Source organism: Xyrauchen texanus, unplaced genomic scaffold (assembly GCF_025860055.1).
Source record: "Xyrauchen texanus isolate HMW12.3.18 unplaced genomic scaffold, RBS_HiC_50CHRs HiC_scaffold_397, whole genome shotgun sequence".
Classification (NCBI taxonomy): domain Eukaryota; kingdom Metazoa; phylum Chordata; class Actinopteri; order Cypriniformes; family Catostomidae; genus Xyrauchen; species Xyrauchen texanus.
Genome location: NW_026266365.1, coordinates 15230 through 30918, shown reverse-complemented (window position 1 = coordinate 30918; position 15689 = coordinate 15230). Strand labels below are relative to the sequence as shown.

Here is a 15689-nt window from a genome sequence, read left to right as displayed (position 1 = left end):
AACGAACGAACGAACGCTCTAAAACAAAATATATTAAACTTGGTAAAACTGAAACAAGGAATGTGGTGTATAATTGTGTGAAATGTATTATGCAAATTGACTAGCAATTTCGCCAAACAAATATAAAGAAATAGGTTGCAGCAGTTTGTCTTTCGACTACACTTGAGAAATCCGCGATGGGACTGAGCGCGAAATAGCTTCAGTGACTTCTTATAGTACAGATTCGCTGTCAATCAAAAGGAGATGCAGTCTTTCGACAGATCCTCCAATCATCACGCGGAAGCCCGGAGTCCGGGCCAGCCCACTCCTCATTCACCCCCAGAGACGCTGAGCGTCCGTGGGCGGGACATAATCGCAGCATTTATCCAATGACCGTCTATTTTCGGAGCACTGAAAAAAACTGTTCAGAGCAGCCCCATTGAAGTCAATGGATGCTCGGCTTCAACAGGGAAATGCACTGACGCTACGGGAATGTATGAGAAGTAAATCGAGTCAGCCGACCTGCTATATGTAATGTAGCTGATTCTAAACGAACTCGTCTTCGAGATGAACGTGTTCTAACGCATTTTTAGTCAATAAATTGTTTACACAATAGTACATATTTGACCATTATTTTTTTGACATTATAGGGGAAGCTGAGCTTCCCTTGCAGTCTAAAAGAAATCCCCACTGATGTATTTATTTTTACTTTTCTGTGTGCAACATGTAAATGAGGGAGGCGGTCCTTGCGTAGCTCCAGTGCATCATTGGTTAAGAGCTCAATAGTACTTATGGACGTCCCACCTTAGCACCCTTTGACTCCCACAGAATTTGAATATGCTGGGAATGTATTGCAGAGAGTTTAACAATCCAGTATGTGCTTCAACATTCATACCGGCATACAGCTCACCTAAAACATCTATAAGCACCTCTACTCTAAATGAAACAATTGATGCGTGGTTATCGACTTCGTTCGCAAGTTGCGCAACTCTCTAGATATATGTGAAGCGTCAGCTATAGATTATTCTTTTTATTTTTTTTATTGCAGAACTTATATATACATACCTAAACGATCTTTATGTATGATCGATTATATACATAAACGATCAGGGAAATTAAGCATGGTTGTATCTTTTACAATGAACAATCATAACATCAGAAAACAATATTATGGATTTGCGGACATCAAAATATGAAGTTATATACACAGAAAAAAAAAGAAAAGGACAAGGTTAAATCATATAATTTATGAAACTTGCTCATTTTGTGGATTTGTTGAAGAAACAGCTCCCCATTTATTTTGTGATTTTAGTATAACCAATAAGTCTTGTATTGACTTAAGCTCTTATGTTTTTAGCCCCACAAATATCTATAGTTTACACAATATGGCTATGACCTAACGTCACATTAAAACAAGTCAAGAGTAATCGAGCACACGCATCAATAAGCCAATGGTAAGCAGGACCCACCCACATCATTATCATACAAGAGACAGAAATGTAAGAATAAATACAAAAATAAATGTGGAAATAAATAAATATAAAAATAAATGAATGCATAAATAAATAATAATTCAAAAATAACAAATGAAAGAAAGAATAAAAAAGTTTTAAAAAATAAAAAGAGAAAATAATAAATAAAAAGAGAAAATAATAAATAAAGGAAAAAAAGTCATACAAAAATAAATTCAGGAATAACTTTTATTAAAAACTAATTATATTTGTTTTATCAAGACATTTATACATTTATTTATTTATGTATTTATTATTTCTGCCTGTTTTGTCCTCCATAGAAAAGCAGGTGATATTTTAAAATCAGAATTAATCTTGTATTGTATTTGTGTTAAAGCACCTAAATAAATGGTTTCATTATAATGGTTCCAAGAAATGTTGTTTCTTGTAACAAACAAGCTGTGAATTTGGTTAAAACTTTTGACTTAATTGACATCATGCCACAGATGCTGTGTACATAGAAACAGAGTTTAAATTAACCTTTAATATCCCTTTGAATAATTACAATTTTAGCTATGATGGTTAGAGGTCACTTCCTAATCTGATCAGTTACAATAACATTATTTTAAATGGTTCAATTAGAGCACTTCATTTCTATCTGGAAGTCTGTGAGACTTGAGTGAAATTTAAGATGGCATTTATTTGATGAATATAAAACAGAAAAGTAATGTCTCTCTTTGGCGTAGGCCCCGTCTGGCGGTCCAAAGAAATTGTACTTGGAACAGTCATATCCTGCTGGAGATAGGAGGCAGGGGCAAGGAGCCTACCCCCATGCAGGACGGGACACAACTGGTGGTGGTGGAGGTTGCCGTGTTAGCACACTGAAACAGCAATGTGATAGATTGTGAGCAGACTTATAAAGCAATGGCTTACCCAGCTAATGGTGTGATGATGTACATCTGCTATTCTACCCACTAGAACGATGCTGCGCCTACATTTCTATCAGGAAGACTCGAAGTCTTGAGTGAAATTTAAGATTACATTTATTTGATGAATTTAAAACAGAAAAGCCTGCCCACAAAAGAGAAAGTAGAATACTACCCCCAAAAGAGAAGATCCAGTCAGGTACGAACCAGAAAAATAGATGTGAACACCTAGATTTGACATGAAATATGCAACATCTCTGGCATGGTTGTGCAATACCTTTGAAATAGGAAAAGCCGGTTTTTTTTTTTTGTTAGATTTATGTCCTTGTCTTTTTTTTTTTTTCTTGAGTGCAATTTTGGGCTCTTCATTGAGGGCCCTGGTTGTGCAAAATCTTTGCCAAAGACAAACAACGTGGTATGCGGCCCTACGTTAGGCCGGCGTTACTGTGCAGTTTCTTTGTTGAAAGATAAACAATATTTGATTATGAAAAAGGGAAGAGTTGATTGAGGTATCTTTGCCAAAAGGTGAACAACATGCGTAAAGCCATACAATAAATGCTGACTTTGCATGCAATCTTTTCGTTAAAAGTAAACAACATTTGATTATGAAAACCCTCTGACGAGGGAAGAGTTGTTTGAGATATCTTTGCCCGAAAGGTGAACAACATGCGTAAAGCCATACGATAAATGCCGACTTTGCATGCAATACCCTGTTGAAAGATATCCCATTATAGTGTGAGCTTTCCAGTGAGGGAAAGATTGCTTGAGCAATACCTATAAAAAGGAACCATGCTTGAGATTATGGAAGCCCTGGCGACGAGGACATAGTTATGCGCTATCCTTGCGAACAGTGGGCATGCTTGATTTGAATCATTGTGTAGGGAAGGATGTGCTGGGAGAGCAACTAACCACCACCAGATAGGCATTAAAACTTATGGCTGATGGAGAGTTGAGCTTGTTTGATGATTTGGGTTAGGTCGACTATATTTCAGGTAGGATTAAGAAGACCAGCGGCTGAGCATCTTGACAGTGGACTCTAGTATACCTTGAAGAGTGGCAGTAGAAGCTGCTCCGATGCAAAAGGAATACCCAGAGAAGACATGATGGGAGAGACCATAATGTTTTAACCAGTGGTGCTACATGGGGGCTAGGGATGGAGTGATGAATAGGGGAGGAAATTTAAGATGTCTAGTGTGAAAGCAAAAGGAAATGAACATGCACGGAAAATAGTGTACTGTGTGATTGGCAGGAGAAGGAATAGTGGGCCCAGGTGATGTAGTAGGGAGTGTGGACCGGGCAAGTCCTTTCTGCATGAGAGTTGGAGTGGAAATTAAATGAGGTAGTAAGGAGGGGCTTAATTCAGCAGGTCTAAGAGGGGTGGCAAGGTATTTTTTTTTCATGGCATGATCTGTGGAACTCCTGGAAGCGAAACGAGGGAAGTAGTAAAATCCAGGAATGTATCTGGCTAAGATAATGAAGTTGCAGGAAATGCTTTGCCATGTCAGAAGTCTCATAAGGGACATGATGGTTCGTGGAGGACTGGCCTTTATTGATTATAGTGAAGACTGCGATTGTGAATCGTGTTCGTCAAAGAACCCTATCGCTAGCCATGATGATGGGATGATGATTTCAAAGAGAGCAGATGGAGCGTAGGAAGCTATATTGAAACATTTGTCTGGCCATTTCCTGTGAACCATGATCCTAGAAAATAACCCCGAATCATATGGGGGAGCAGCATCCGTGAAAAGGGACATGTCATCCGGACATTCACAGCAGCCATCTTCGATTGATATGTAGGAGAGGTTATCTACGGAATGAGCTAGTGTGAAGAGGCGGAAACGAAGGAGCGGCCTTGAGGAATGATGCGCATGGCAAAATTGAGGTGGCCTAATAGAGACAAGATATCGCGTTATGAGACCAAAACTGACCGGAGAAGATGTGCAAATAGACCTGATCCTGTCAAGTTTCTTTAGGCAGGGAAGCTTGCGTGTTTAGAGAATAAAGCGTGATGCCTAGAAATTCCAGAGACATGGCCCATGTTTTTATATTTTTTATTATTAGCTTGTTAAACCAGCAGACCATGCATGGTCCATGATATGCAGCTCCATTGAGCTCCATATGTATGACCTGATCATATAGGCGATATGCATTATGCTGGTAATTAAATAATTTGATGAAAAAGGGAATGCAGTGTGAAGCCTACCGCTAGGTGTCAGAGGCGCGCCACAATAGTGGTGCTTCCGATGAGAACGTGGGAGTAAGAAAACGTTAACGCATTATTGCGCCCCTGGAGGGGCTCGGGTAGGGAACACCACACGAAATGTTGTACTGAACTAAATAAGTTATTTATTTCACTAAGGACCCTTTCACAAGACTTTAGTGAAGGATAACTGTGATGCCATGCTCCCTCAGAGTGTCCACATCATGAGTTCTGTCTTTCCTAGTGAGTAGGGCATAGGGATGATAGTGTATTGGAAAGCACCAGCTACGTGATTTAGAGCGAAGGCGACCAACAAAACAGGGATAATATAATACTGAATGGAGTGATGGGACCCTGTACAATAAGCACTGTACAGGATGACATGCCTGAATAATGATCTTAATTGCCCGATGGGGAACACTCGGGCATGCAACACAGTGAATGACATGCGAGTGAACCTTGACCGAGTTACCCTCATGTGATCACGCTGTGAATGCATGATTGCCTGCCATTACTATGAGAGTGAATGCGCTGTTGAAATGAAATACCGGCTTTTGATATTGATGCAGATGCGTCATGATGAATAGACAGCATGGAAACAGAAGGCCTAGACCCATGACTAAATCTGAATTCATTTGATGGAGATCTGGAATTGAATGAGATATGTCTGAAGATCCGGGTTTGCTGGTTATTTACTCCCCATGGGTTTTGATGCGGGCAGAAGTTGAGATGAAGTGACGACGTCGTTGGAAAGGGAAGGTGGACTTCCAGAGATGTTCTGTGCACTGGTACTCCTGTGGGCTGGAGAGGTCGGAACATGTCTATTATGATTCCAAGAGGGCACGATCCCACTGAGAATCCGGAAATTTGCAGATGTCTGTTGCGGCGAAGACTGCTGATTCTGGATAAAAGGTATAGGAGCAGTGAATAAGTCCATGTCCATGCTGGATGTTAGCTAGTCAGAGAGCGAATTGGACTCGACATAAGACAGTGCTATAGAATGATGTTGCCATGTTAGCACACTGAAATAGTGATGGGTTGTTCGCAAAATAGTCGGCTGAATGTTGGGAGCCGGCTCGCATATCAGAAGAGCCGAATCTATTTATAAAAATATTTAAAAAAATTCAGATATGGATAATCAAAAGATTTAAATGAATAGAATTAACTAATTCAAAGAACAAAAAAATAAATAAAATAATATAGGCCTAAATGCTCAAACAGCCTCACCTGCTGTTCCTGTCAATCAGACACACTCAGTGTTAACCAATGAACCAATGATGTGTGAGGGAGGGAGGAGCCAATTCACCAACAGACTGTGTCTCGTTTCGAAGGCTGCATGCTAGGTAGGACAAGTGTAACGTTCCTGTTTGTCTGCCCTATGTTCTCTGTTTCACCCATCACGGTTATGTCACGTGTCCTTGTTGTCCGCTCCGTGTTTTACGTTTCACCCGTCACCGCTCCCATTCCATGTCACGTTTTCACTGTTGTCCGCCCGTAGTCTCACTGTCCGAGCGTGAAACTACATTTCCCACTATTCCCGTTCTCCCTCACTGCCTGCGCTCATCATTGTTTCCACCTGTGTCTCGTTCAGTCTCCACTTTGTCTGTGTATTTAAATCCTGTTTCTTTGGTTAGTCACTGTCGATCGTTGATATTTCATGTCCGTGCCTATGCTACCCTGTGTCATTCGTGTTCGCTCGTGGTTACCCTGTTCCCTGTCTGTTCCGTCCGAGGTTACCCTGCTGTCCATCGTTTCATGTTCGTGCGTTTGCCCGTGAGTTCTTCATCCGTGTTTATGTTGCCACCTTCTCTCGTGTTCGTTTTAGTTAAACCTGCCCTTCGTGGATGTTTGTTTTGCTGTCCGTTCTACCCGCTGTGGGTTCTTTTGTATTTGAGTTAGTTTTTCCCCTCGTGGACTTTTCTTTGAGTTTTGCTTATCAGTTATTAATAAACCGCATTTGGATCCGAATTCCCTGTCTGCCTTCTCCTTTCCACAATCATTACAGAACGATCGACCCACAATGGATCCAGCGGTTATCCGGGCATGCTGCCGCCTCCTGGACCTGAAGCAAGGAAGCCGTCCGGTGGAGGATCACATTAGGGACTTCCTGTACCTAGCGAGCGCCATCGACTACCCTGACTCCTCCCTGGTGCTGTTCTTCCAGGCTAGCCTGACCGGTACGCTCCAGGAGCGGTTGCCGCCGACGACACGTGGCTGGACGCTCTGTGAGTTCATGGAGGAAACACTTCTGGCATGCGGCTCGCTGTTTACTGTGGATGTGGTTGAGGATCCTGCCTATCCTCCCACAGCGGTGACCCTCCAGTCGTCCTTGGCTCATCCTCTTTCACCTGCCTCACCGGTCAGCGAGCTCGCCCCCACGCCTGTCCGGAGGAGGAACAGAAGACGGGCTTCCGCCTTCCGGCCTACGTCAGCCACGGTCTGCGAGCCAGAGCCCACGCCTGTCACCGTGAGCGAGCCAGAACTCACGCCTGTCACGGTGAGCGAGCCTGTGCCCACGTCAGCCACGGTCAGCCAGCCGGCACCTCCGCATATCACGGTGAGCGAGCCAACGCCTACGCACATCACTGTGAGCGAGCCTGCGCCAAGGCATGTCACTGCGAACGAGCCTGTCGCCTCTGAAGTCAGTGAGCCAGTGCCTGTAGCCTCGACCGTCCCTGAGCCAGCGCCTGTAGCCTCGACCGTCCCTGAGCCAGCGGCTGTAGTCTCGACCGTCCCTGAGCCAGCGCCTGTAGCCTCGACCGTCCCTGAGCCAGCGCCTGTAGCCTCAAATGTCAATGAGCCAGCGCCAGCAGCCATGACCGTCCAAGAGCCAGCACCAGCAGCCATGACCGTCCAAGAGCCAGCGCCAGCAGTCATGACCGTCCCAGGGCCAACGCCAGTAGCCAGGACCGTCCAAGAGCCAGCGCCAGCAGCCAGGACCGTCCAAGAGCCAGCGCCAGCAACCAGGACCTTCCAACAGCCAGGGCCCCTCGAACCTTCTAGGGCTCTGCTTCCCGAGCCTCCCAGGGCTCCTCTCGAGCTTTCCAGAGCTCCGCCTCTCGAGCTTTCCAGAGCTCCGCCTCTCGAGCTTCCCGAGCCTCCCAGGGCTCCTCCTCTCGAGCTTTCCAGAGCTCCGCCCCTCTAGCTTTCCAGAGCTCCGCCCCTCGAGCTTTCCAGAGCTCTGCCTCTCAGGCCTCTCGAGCCTCCCAGGGTTCCGCCTCTCAAGCTTCCTGAGCCTTCCAGGGCTCCGCCTCTCAAGTCACTCGAGCCTTCCAGGGCTCCGCCTCTCGAGCTCCCCGAGCATCCCAGGGCGTCGTCCCTCAAGTCACTCGAGTCTCCCAGGGCTCCGCCTCTCAAGCCTCTCGAGCCTTCCAAGGCTCCACCTCCAGAGCCTCCTACGGCTCCGCCTCCTGAGCCTCATACAGCTCTGCTCCCAGTGACTCCAGGGCTTTCTACGGCTCCGCCTCTCGAGCCTCCTACGGCTCCACCTCCCGAGCCTCTTACGGCTCTGCCCCTAAAGGCCCCTACGGCGCCACCTTCATCGGCTCCGCCTCCAGAACCTTCCAGGCCTCCACCTTCAAAGCCCCCTACGGCGCCACCTTCCTCGGCTCCGTCCCCTGAGCCTCCCACGACTCTGCCTCCTGAGCCTCTCACGCCTCCTGAGCCCCTCGAGCCTCCTACAGCTCTGCTCCCAGAGACTACTGAGCCTCCTACGGCTCCGCCTCCTGAGCCTCCTACGGCTCCGCCTCCCAAGCCTCCTATGGCTCCACCCCTAAAGGCCCCTACGGCGCCACCTTCCTCGGCTCCGCCTCCCGAGCCTTCCAGAGCTTCGCCTCTAGAGCCTCCTACGACGCCACCTCCCTCGGCTCTGCCTTCTGAGCCTCCCACGGCTCTGCCTCCTGAGCCTCCCTCAGCTCCGCCTCCTGAGGTCCCAGAGCCTCCCTCAGCTCCGCCTCCTGAGCCTCCCTCAGCTTCATCTCCAGAGCCCCTTGCAGCTCCGCCCCCAGGGTCTCCTACGGCCTTGCCTGCGCCTCCTTCGGCGCCACCACCCAAGTCTTCGACTGCTCCGCCTCAGAAGTTCTCCTTGGCTCCGCCAGCTCCCCTAGTGGCCACTCTTCCTCCCAGGCCCCTTGAACCAGCCCTAGCCCTATGGCCACCTCCTAGGTCACGTAAACCTGTCCCTGTCCTGGAGCCACTTCCCAGGTCCCCTGAACTGGCCCCTGTTCAGCGGCCATCTCCCAGACCTCCTGGACCTGTCCCTGTCCGATGGCCACCTCCCAGGCCCCCTAGACCAGGCCCCCTAGACAAGTCCTTTGAAGGCTGCAGTATACAGAGTGTCCTCCTTTAAACAAGTCTCGTTTAACCGAGACAGCCTTCGTAGGACAAACGGAAACAGAATGTAACATGGTTGTTATGACAACACGCCACACTTTAACAAGCGCGAGCACTTTGAGTGAGAAGGGATCAAAGTCTCTTTAGAAGGGAATGTATGAGGTATATTTTAGGAGAGTTATGATGCAAATAGAAAAACAAATACATTTTATAGGTGTACTTTTAGACTAATACTTTATTTTAATTATATATTTCTATAATTATACATACTATATACTCTGCACCCATCTACTGAGGTACTTCAACTTGGGAATTAACATTACTTGCGTTTGAAAATCATATTTACGGGATAATTGGCGTAATATTTTTTTAGACATTTCTGTTGAAGCAAAGAATTGTGGGTTGTGAGTGCCCACGAAGGATACACCTCATGCATCCTCCAAATTCCTGTGAAAGGAGGTTGCATTCGAAGTGTCCTACTCGCTTTTCTGAAATGAGACAGCCTCGATGACGTATGCAGCCATCAAATGCGTCCTCTGGAGGACACATCCTTCCAAACGAGACATACACCGTGTCCTAACTACACGCGACGCGACGCCGCGACACGCGATAAAAGGTATCTTTTCCATGTTAATCAGAGTTTTTGTCCTAACCAGACGCGACGGCGACACGCGAAGTTTCTAATTTAGAAACAGTTCCTATTTCTGCTACGTCGCGGCTGACAGATCCGCCCACACAGAGATCTCATTGGATGGAAGTTCTGCGTGTCATGAATATTTAATCATCAAACATGGACGACGAGGAACTGAATGTCGAATTTCAAAGGCATTCAATTCTCTACGATAAATCACACAAATTCAACAAAGACATGAGGAAAAAGGATTCCGTCTGGAGAAGTATAGCTGAAGCATTGAATACACATGGTAAGTTAAGTTTAGACTTTCATCTACAGCGAATGAATGAATGAATGTAGCATTTAGCTATAGTAGGGTACTGGTTATGATTATTTATTTTTAGTTAAAAATAGGTCACTGTGCCACAAGCGATAATGGATAATTTACATCAGATTTTGAAAGCATATAATATAGCGTTCAAACTGAATTCTATGCAAACATACAACTGTACTTCATAACAAAATTAGTCAATGAGTATATTTTGTTAATGTTTTGATTTTTAATAATGTTATTTCTTGATTTGATTATGTCCTTACCCATTTCCAATGCGAGTGCGGGCCAGCAGTGCGCTTTCACAGAGAGACTCCGCCCACACGCTGTTCTGAATGCGTCGCGTCTAGTGTGGACAGACACACTTGCTGTTGCTGGAATTTTATCGCGTCGCGTGTAGTTAGGACACGGTGATAGTCACACACTTAGCAGCCGAGGAGTGAGAGGAAGGACAGCTGTGAAAACAACAGCTGGAAAGTGGAAAATGAGTCGGAAGCACAGTAGCATTTGGATGCATTTTAATAAATGTAGACAATGTTAGAGCACAGTGTAGAATTTGCCAAAATAAAATCTCATATAAAGCCGGTTCTACGCACAACCTACACCGGCATATGCGAACTGTACACCCTAATAATTTAATTAGAATTGTTTTAACGGCAATCATAGTCAAACTACTGTAAACTGAAATTATTTTTTTAAAGAGCCATTTGGGAGCCAAAAGAGCCGGAATGCCCATCACTTCACTGAAACAGCAATGTGAATTGTGACTTATAAAGCAATGGCTTACATGTGATTGGCTAGGAATTACCCAGCTAATGCTGCAATGATATACAGCTGTTAGTCTTCCCGCTAGAAATATTGCAAAGACTGTAAAAAGGTGTGAATGTTTCTCAAAAGACTTATTTTTTTAAATGTAAATAATTATGAAAAATAAACTTTATAAATTAATTGTATGAATTTACTATTAATTATAACAGTCATTCACCTTTTCTTATTGTAAAAACAACACAATGTGAAGAGCCTTTTTCTTTTGTAATCATATAAATAAACCAATTTTATTGAATAAAAAAATTCCAGAATTTTTTTTCTTCTTTGGGGAGTAAACTCCTTTATCAACTAGTTTAATTCGATAAAGAAATATCAGTTGTATACATGTTGATATTATGGTACTGAAATAAAAATGTCTCTTTGGAGAGTTTTTATGTTTGAACAATTTTGAAACTGATTTCTTCTGTAAAAAGAGCAAAAAGGAAAGGGCAGTTATGTGCAAAGGACTTGCAAATCTTCATTTGGTTCAGAACAAAATTAACTATTACTATTACTTTGTACAACAAAGTTTTGAATTATCATACTTGGTAAAGAAAAATGCAAAATGCAAAAAGAAAAAAATGATTGAATGTGAAGATTGCTTTATAAGCATCCCATTCTTTAACCAAATGCAAAATACAGCTAAGAGAAACATTGATGTTCAGTGAAAAATGAATTCAGTTAGGCACATCACAAATATCTGACACTAATATTAGTTCCACAAAATTGTTGAGAGGCTTCTGAAATGTATGTGTACGGTACAGTCTTACATTTTATAAAGTCAAGAGACTTACTCTTGTTTTGTGTGCCTATACTCATGAAACAGACCTATCTTTAAGAGTGATATTGGAATGGTTTATGGTGTGTAATAACATGAATGTAGGATTAGATACCTTTTTTATTCCTATAGAAACAGAAGACCCCGATCACAATCAAAGCCAATACGACAATAAGGGGAATTAACCAAGAGATATACTCAGATTGCTGTCCAGTGCTTCTTGTGTCTAGACATGAAAATAAGAGCAGAAATCATTCGTTTTTCCAAGTTGCAGCTCAAACTAACATGTATTTCAGTCTGGTGTGCTGTTCAGAAACATTTGATGTGACATAAGGATGGCAATATGTATTGAAAAATGATTTATAATCAGAACTGTCATTCTCTCATTCATTTTTCACCTGCTGTTTCTCCATCTGTGTGTATTTGTGTACTGGAGTGGATATGTACCTTTATTAGTGCAGGATTCGTTAACTTTCTTTGTATCATTCATCCAGCTGACGGGGTTGCTATGGTTACAGATGATAAAGTCACCACTGCAATACAACCTTAGATTATAGTTTCCAGATGATTCCTCTTGAAAACAGCTGTTATTGTAAGTGGAGCTGATTGTAAAATTATGTCCTTTACATGTAAAGCTACAGATGTTTTCAGATAGGACAGGAGCTTCCACTGGATCTGAAACAAATATTAAAACATTTAAGACTTGTATTCAGTAGATTTTGCTACATATATTCAGTGGCGCTAAAGTATTATTATTCAATAAACTTGGATAAAACCAGTGCAAAACTATTTATACAAACTATGTCTAACAGTCTTAATTTGTTTTATGTAATTTTCCCTGAAATTCACATAACTAACTGAAAATCGTAAAAACAAAATTATTATTATTTTTAAGTCAAAGACAATCTCGTTTGTTCACTTATGAATAAATCTATCATTATTTGTTCCAGGGTTAGGGTGCAAATAATATTTGCCACTATTTGCACTGGGGTGTAAACAGCATCCACATTTATTTGCAGCAAGGTGCAAATAGCATCAACCAAAAAATTTAATGTTACTTAATAAGACAGCATTTCATCAGTTTAACTGGTGCTCCACTACATTATTTACACTGTTTTCATATAAAAGAAACTGATCATAGTTGATATTGTCTAATATGCACTTTTATCATACTCTAAACAGTACAAATCACACTTACCCATAACAGATACTCTGTGATTCGCCACAATTATGTTTGAGAGTCCACTTGCACTGGCTGTGTAAACTCCACTGTCTGTCTTCTGCATGTTCTTCAATGTCAGAGAAAAAGTTTCAGTATTGAAATCCGCTCTGTTCTTGTAGGAAGGGTGAGGTTTTTCTTTTTCAGATGCTATATATTTGGGAAAATATCTGAATATATTGTCTGATTTCTCATTCATCCAGGCTAAATTATCAAACTCTGGTAGTTCCTGTTTCTGTATATCCAGTGTAACAGATCCTCCTGTCTGCACAAACAGTGTGTCTTCAGAGCTGGACACTGAGAAAAGAGAAAGTATTTGTGTAAGGAGTAACTGCTTGTTCAGTGTTATATTCCATCTTTTCTCTCTTACCCGTTTACTCTGTTGATCAATCCTTGTCATTATGTCAGTTACAATATACTACTGTAAATATACTATTTTATTTATACACTGATGAGCCAAAACTTTGACCATTCACAGGTGAACCGAATAACACTGATCATCCTCTAACAAGGCCACATGACAAGTTCTGGGTAGATTAGATGGTAAGTGAACAATCAGTTCTCGAATCAACGTGTTGAATGTAGGAGAAAAGGGCAGGAGTAAAGACCTGAGTGACTTTGACAAGGGCCAAATTGTTACGGCCAGATGACGGGGTCAGAGCATCTCTGAAACAGCAAGGCTTGTGGGGTGCTCCTGGTCAGCAGTGGTGAGTACACAATGATAGTGGTCCGAGGACGGACAAACCACAAACTGCCAACAGGGTGTTGGGTGCCCAAGGCTCATCGATGCACAAGGGCAACGAAGGCTATCACGTCTGGTCCAAACAGACAGAAGGTCTACTGTGGCACAAGTCACAGAGAATTTTAATGATGGTTACTGGAGGAATGTGTCACAAAACACAGTGCATCACACACTGCTGCGAATGGGGCTGTGTGTCCGCTGATATGTTTTGGCAGCACATGGATGACCAACAGCATATTATGCAGGAGGTCATGATGTTTTGGCTCATCAGTGTTTATACAGTAATAACAATAATAACAACAGCACCTTATACTCTAGAGCAATCATCAGAGGCATCATTTGGAGAGACATTAAAATGACAGAATATTTCATTTAATCTGAAAATAACTGTGACATTGTTTGTAAAATAGACACGAAGATAAGAATAAATAATACTGCCCTACAAAGCCAAAATACATTTTTGTAATGAACAGAATCATGTTTTCTAGACTGATCGTTCCTGTGTCAGATGGATTTGGCTCGACTATGCTCATATTCAGAAATAACTGTATAACTATTTTCACATTTGACTGGACAATCAGAATGTTGAAGCCATTTTTCTCAGTATCAGACACACACATGTTTGCTCAGCTATCTAAATATTTAATATATATAGTTACTTTAAACTAACTCTAAATCATACCCTAAACCGAACCGAAACAGAAAACCTTTTGTATTAATATAATTTTAAAAATCATTATTTAATTTATTGTATGTATGTGTTGTTTTTGCAAATGACGTCATCCCAAAATGTCCCCAAAGGGAGGTATTGTCCAATTTTGCTCTCTTTTGGGTACACATTTGCCCACAAACTAAAGTTAAGTACAGACGCATACACTCACAAACCATTAAAATAAGCTTATAATCACTGCCAAATAATACACACACCTCTCACCAACACCCTCATACACAGCATTCACTGATTCTTAATGATCATAGACAGCTATAATACAGTTTAGGTAGCACAAGCTTACAGAAAATAAACTCTGAGGCCTATCTGTAATAGACAAAAAGAGAAATGATCGAGATGACCATTGAGCAATAGATAAAAGTTTTGTAACCCAAATATAGCTTTTATCCATTTAATGAAGTCAAAGCGCCTTCCACCTCATGAAGGCAAGGCATCCACTTGCTAACTTTATTTACATTTACATTGAGTTATTTAATAGAAGCTTTGATCCAAACCAACTTATAAAAGAGGAACACAAGCAATTCATTATACTGTACAAAAGTCAACAATCTCCAGTTGTAGCCAGAGCAGTACCTGATCCATTTAGATGTGTTTCGACAAGAATACCAGAACAGAAATGTGTTTCACATTTACACAAACAATATAATTTTTATGTTAATCAAAAAAGACAAACATATGATTGGAAACATCGAAGACTTTAAACACTGTAAAAATGAAAAGATACTCAAGGCACCATTTATGTTTCCTCATTTGCCGCACTGGCAAAAACCTCTAAGACAGTCCTGAAAGAACTCTAAAGGACGCAAAAGACTGTCAACTGTTCCTTCAGTAACCCCATCAGAGAAAAGCTTCAAAGCACTTGAAATATATCTTAAAAGTTACCAGGTTCCTTCAAAGGGTAACTAAAGGATCTCCAAAATGCCAGTGTGCAACTGAAGAACCCCTATAAGTCCCTTAATGATCTTATTAATATTTAAGAGAAGTTAAGAGAAATTATTAATACAGTGATTGTCACCTAAAAATAACTGAAATTACCTGTGCTGTCTATAAGAAGAAGGAATACGAGCATCCATCTTAAAGCCATTGTAGAATAAAAATGGCAGCATGCACATCCGTCTTTCAATAAGGAGATGTAATGTTAAGAAATGTAACAGCACTATAATCTTCCCATAACTACATGAAAACCACAGAGAGTTTCAAGTTTCACTTGGTTCCGTGTTAAAAATCCATTGAAAATCAGAAGTAGAAATACTAATAGCAACACATCCGGTCATCATATGAAAAACAGCTATTCACTTGAGTTCACTGGGAAAAAGTTTACAAAAGAGTTACAAAGCAACATCTTTTAATATTTCACTTCATAAATAAATTAAAAAAATTGTTCTACAGACTATGCTATAGCATTTACTAAAGCCTTTAAGTTCAAATTTAGCTTGATTGAAGGGTTTCTATTATTCAGTTGGGTCTGATAAAACACTTTCAAAGATCTCTCTCTCTCTCTCTCTCTCTCTCTCTCTCTCTCTCTCTCTCACATTCTCTCACTCTCACTCTCTCTCTCTCTCTCTCTCTCTCTCTCTCTCT

The 15689-nt window shown here is 42.1% G+C and overlaps 1 protein-coding gene across 2 annotated transcripts; it reads right to left on the bottom strand.

Annotated features, from left to right (window-relative positions):
• Positions 1-1754: 1754 nt before the first annotated feature.
• Positions 1755-15566, bottom strand: LOC127642131 (uncharacterized). Of its 2 annotated transcripts, none has more exons than XM_052124841.1 (5): positions 15144-15566; positions 12616-12933; positions 11865-12092; positions 11533-11643; positions 1755-2311 (listed from the first exon to the last, which is right to left on the bottom strand). In XM_052124841.1, the coding sequence occupies exons 1-5, from the start codon at positions 15190-15192 to the stop codon at positions 2304-2306; spliced, it is 714 nt and encodes a 237-aa protein (XP_051980801.1). In that variant the 5' UTR covers positions 15193-15566; the 3' UTR covers positions 1755-2303. The 2 variants fall into 2 exon arrangements, with proteins under 2 accessions (XP_051980801.1, XP_051980800.1); XM_052124840.1 differs by lacking the exon at positions 1755-2311 and adding an exon at positions 10120-10287.
• Positions 15567-15689: the final 123 nt, after the last annotated feature.

Bases quoted from the DNA above. Each gene is read 5' to 3' on its own strand.
- LOC127642131 (XM_052124840.1), bottom strand. From the start codon at position 15,192: ATGGCTTTAAGATGGATGCTCGTATTCCTTCTTCTTATAGACAGCACA. The intron at 12,093-12,615 runs GTAAGTGTGATT...TATTTGTTTCAG, and splicing joins TCACAGAGTATCTGTTATGG to ATCCAGTGGAAGCTCCTGTC. The intron at 10,288-11,532 runs GTATCTAATCCT...TTGTTTTCACAG, and splicing joins TTTCTATAGGAATAAAAAAG to CTGTCCTTCCTCTCACTCCT.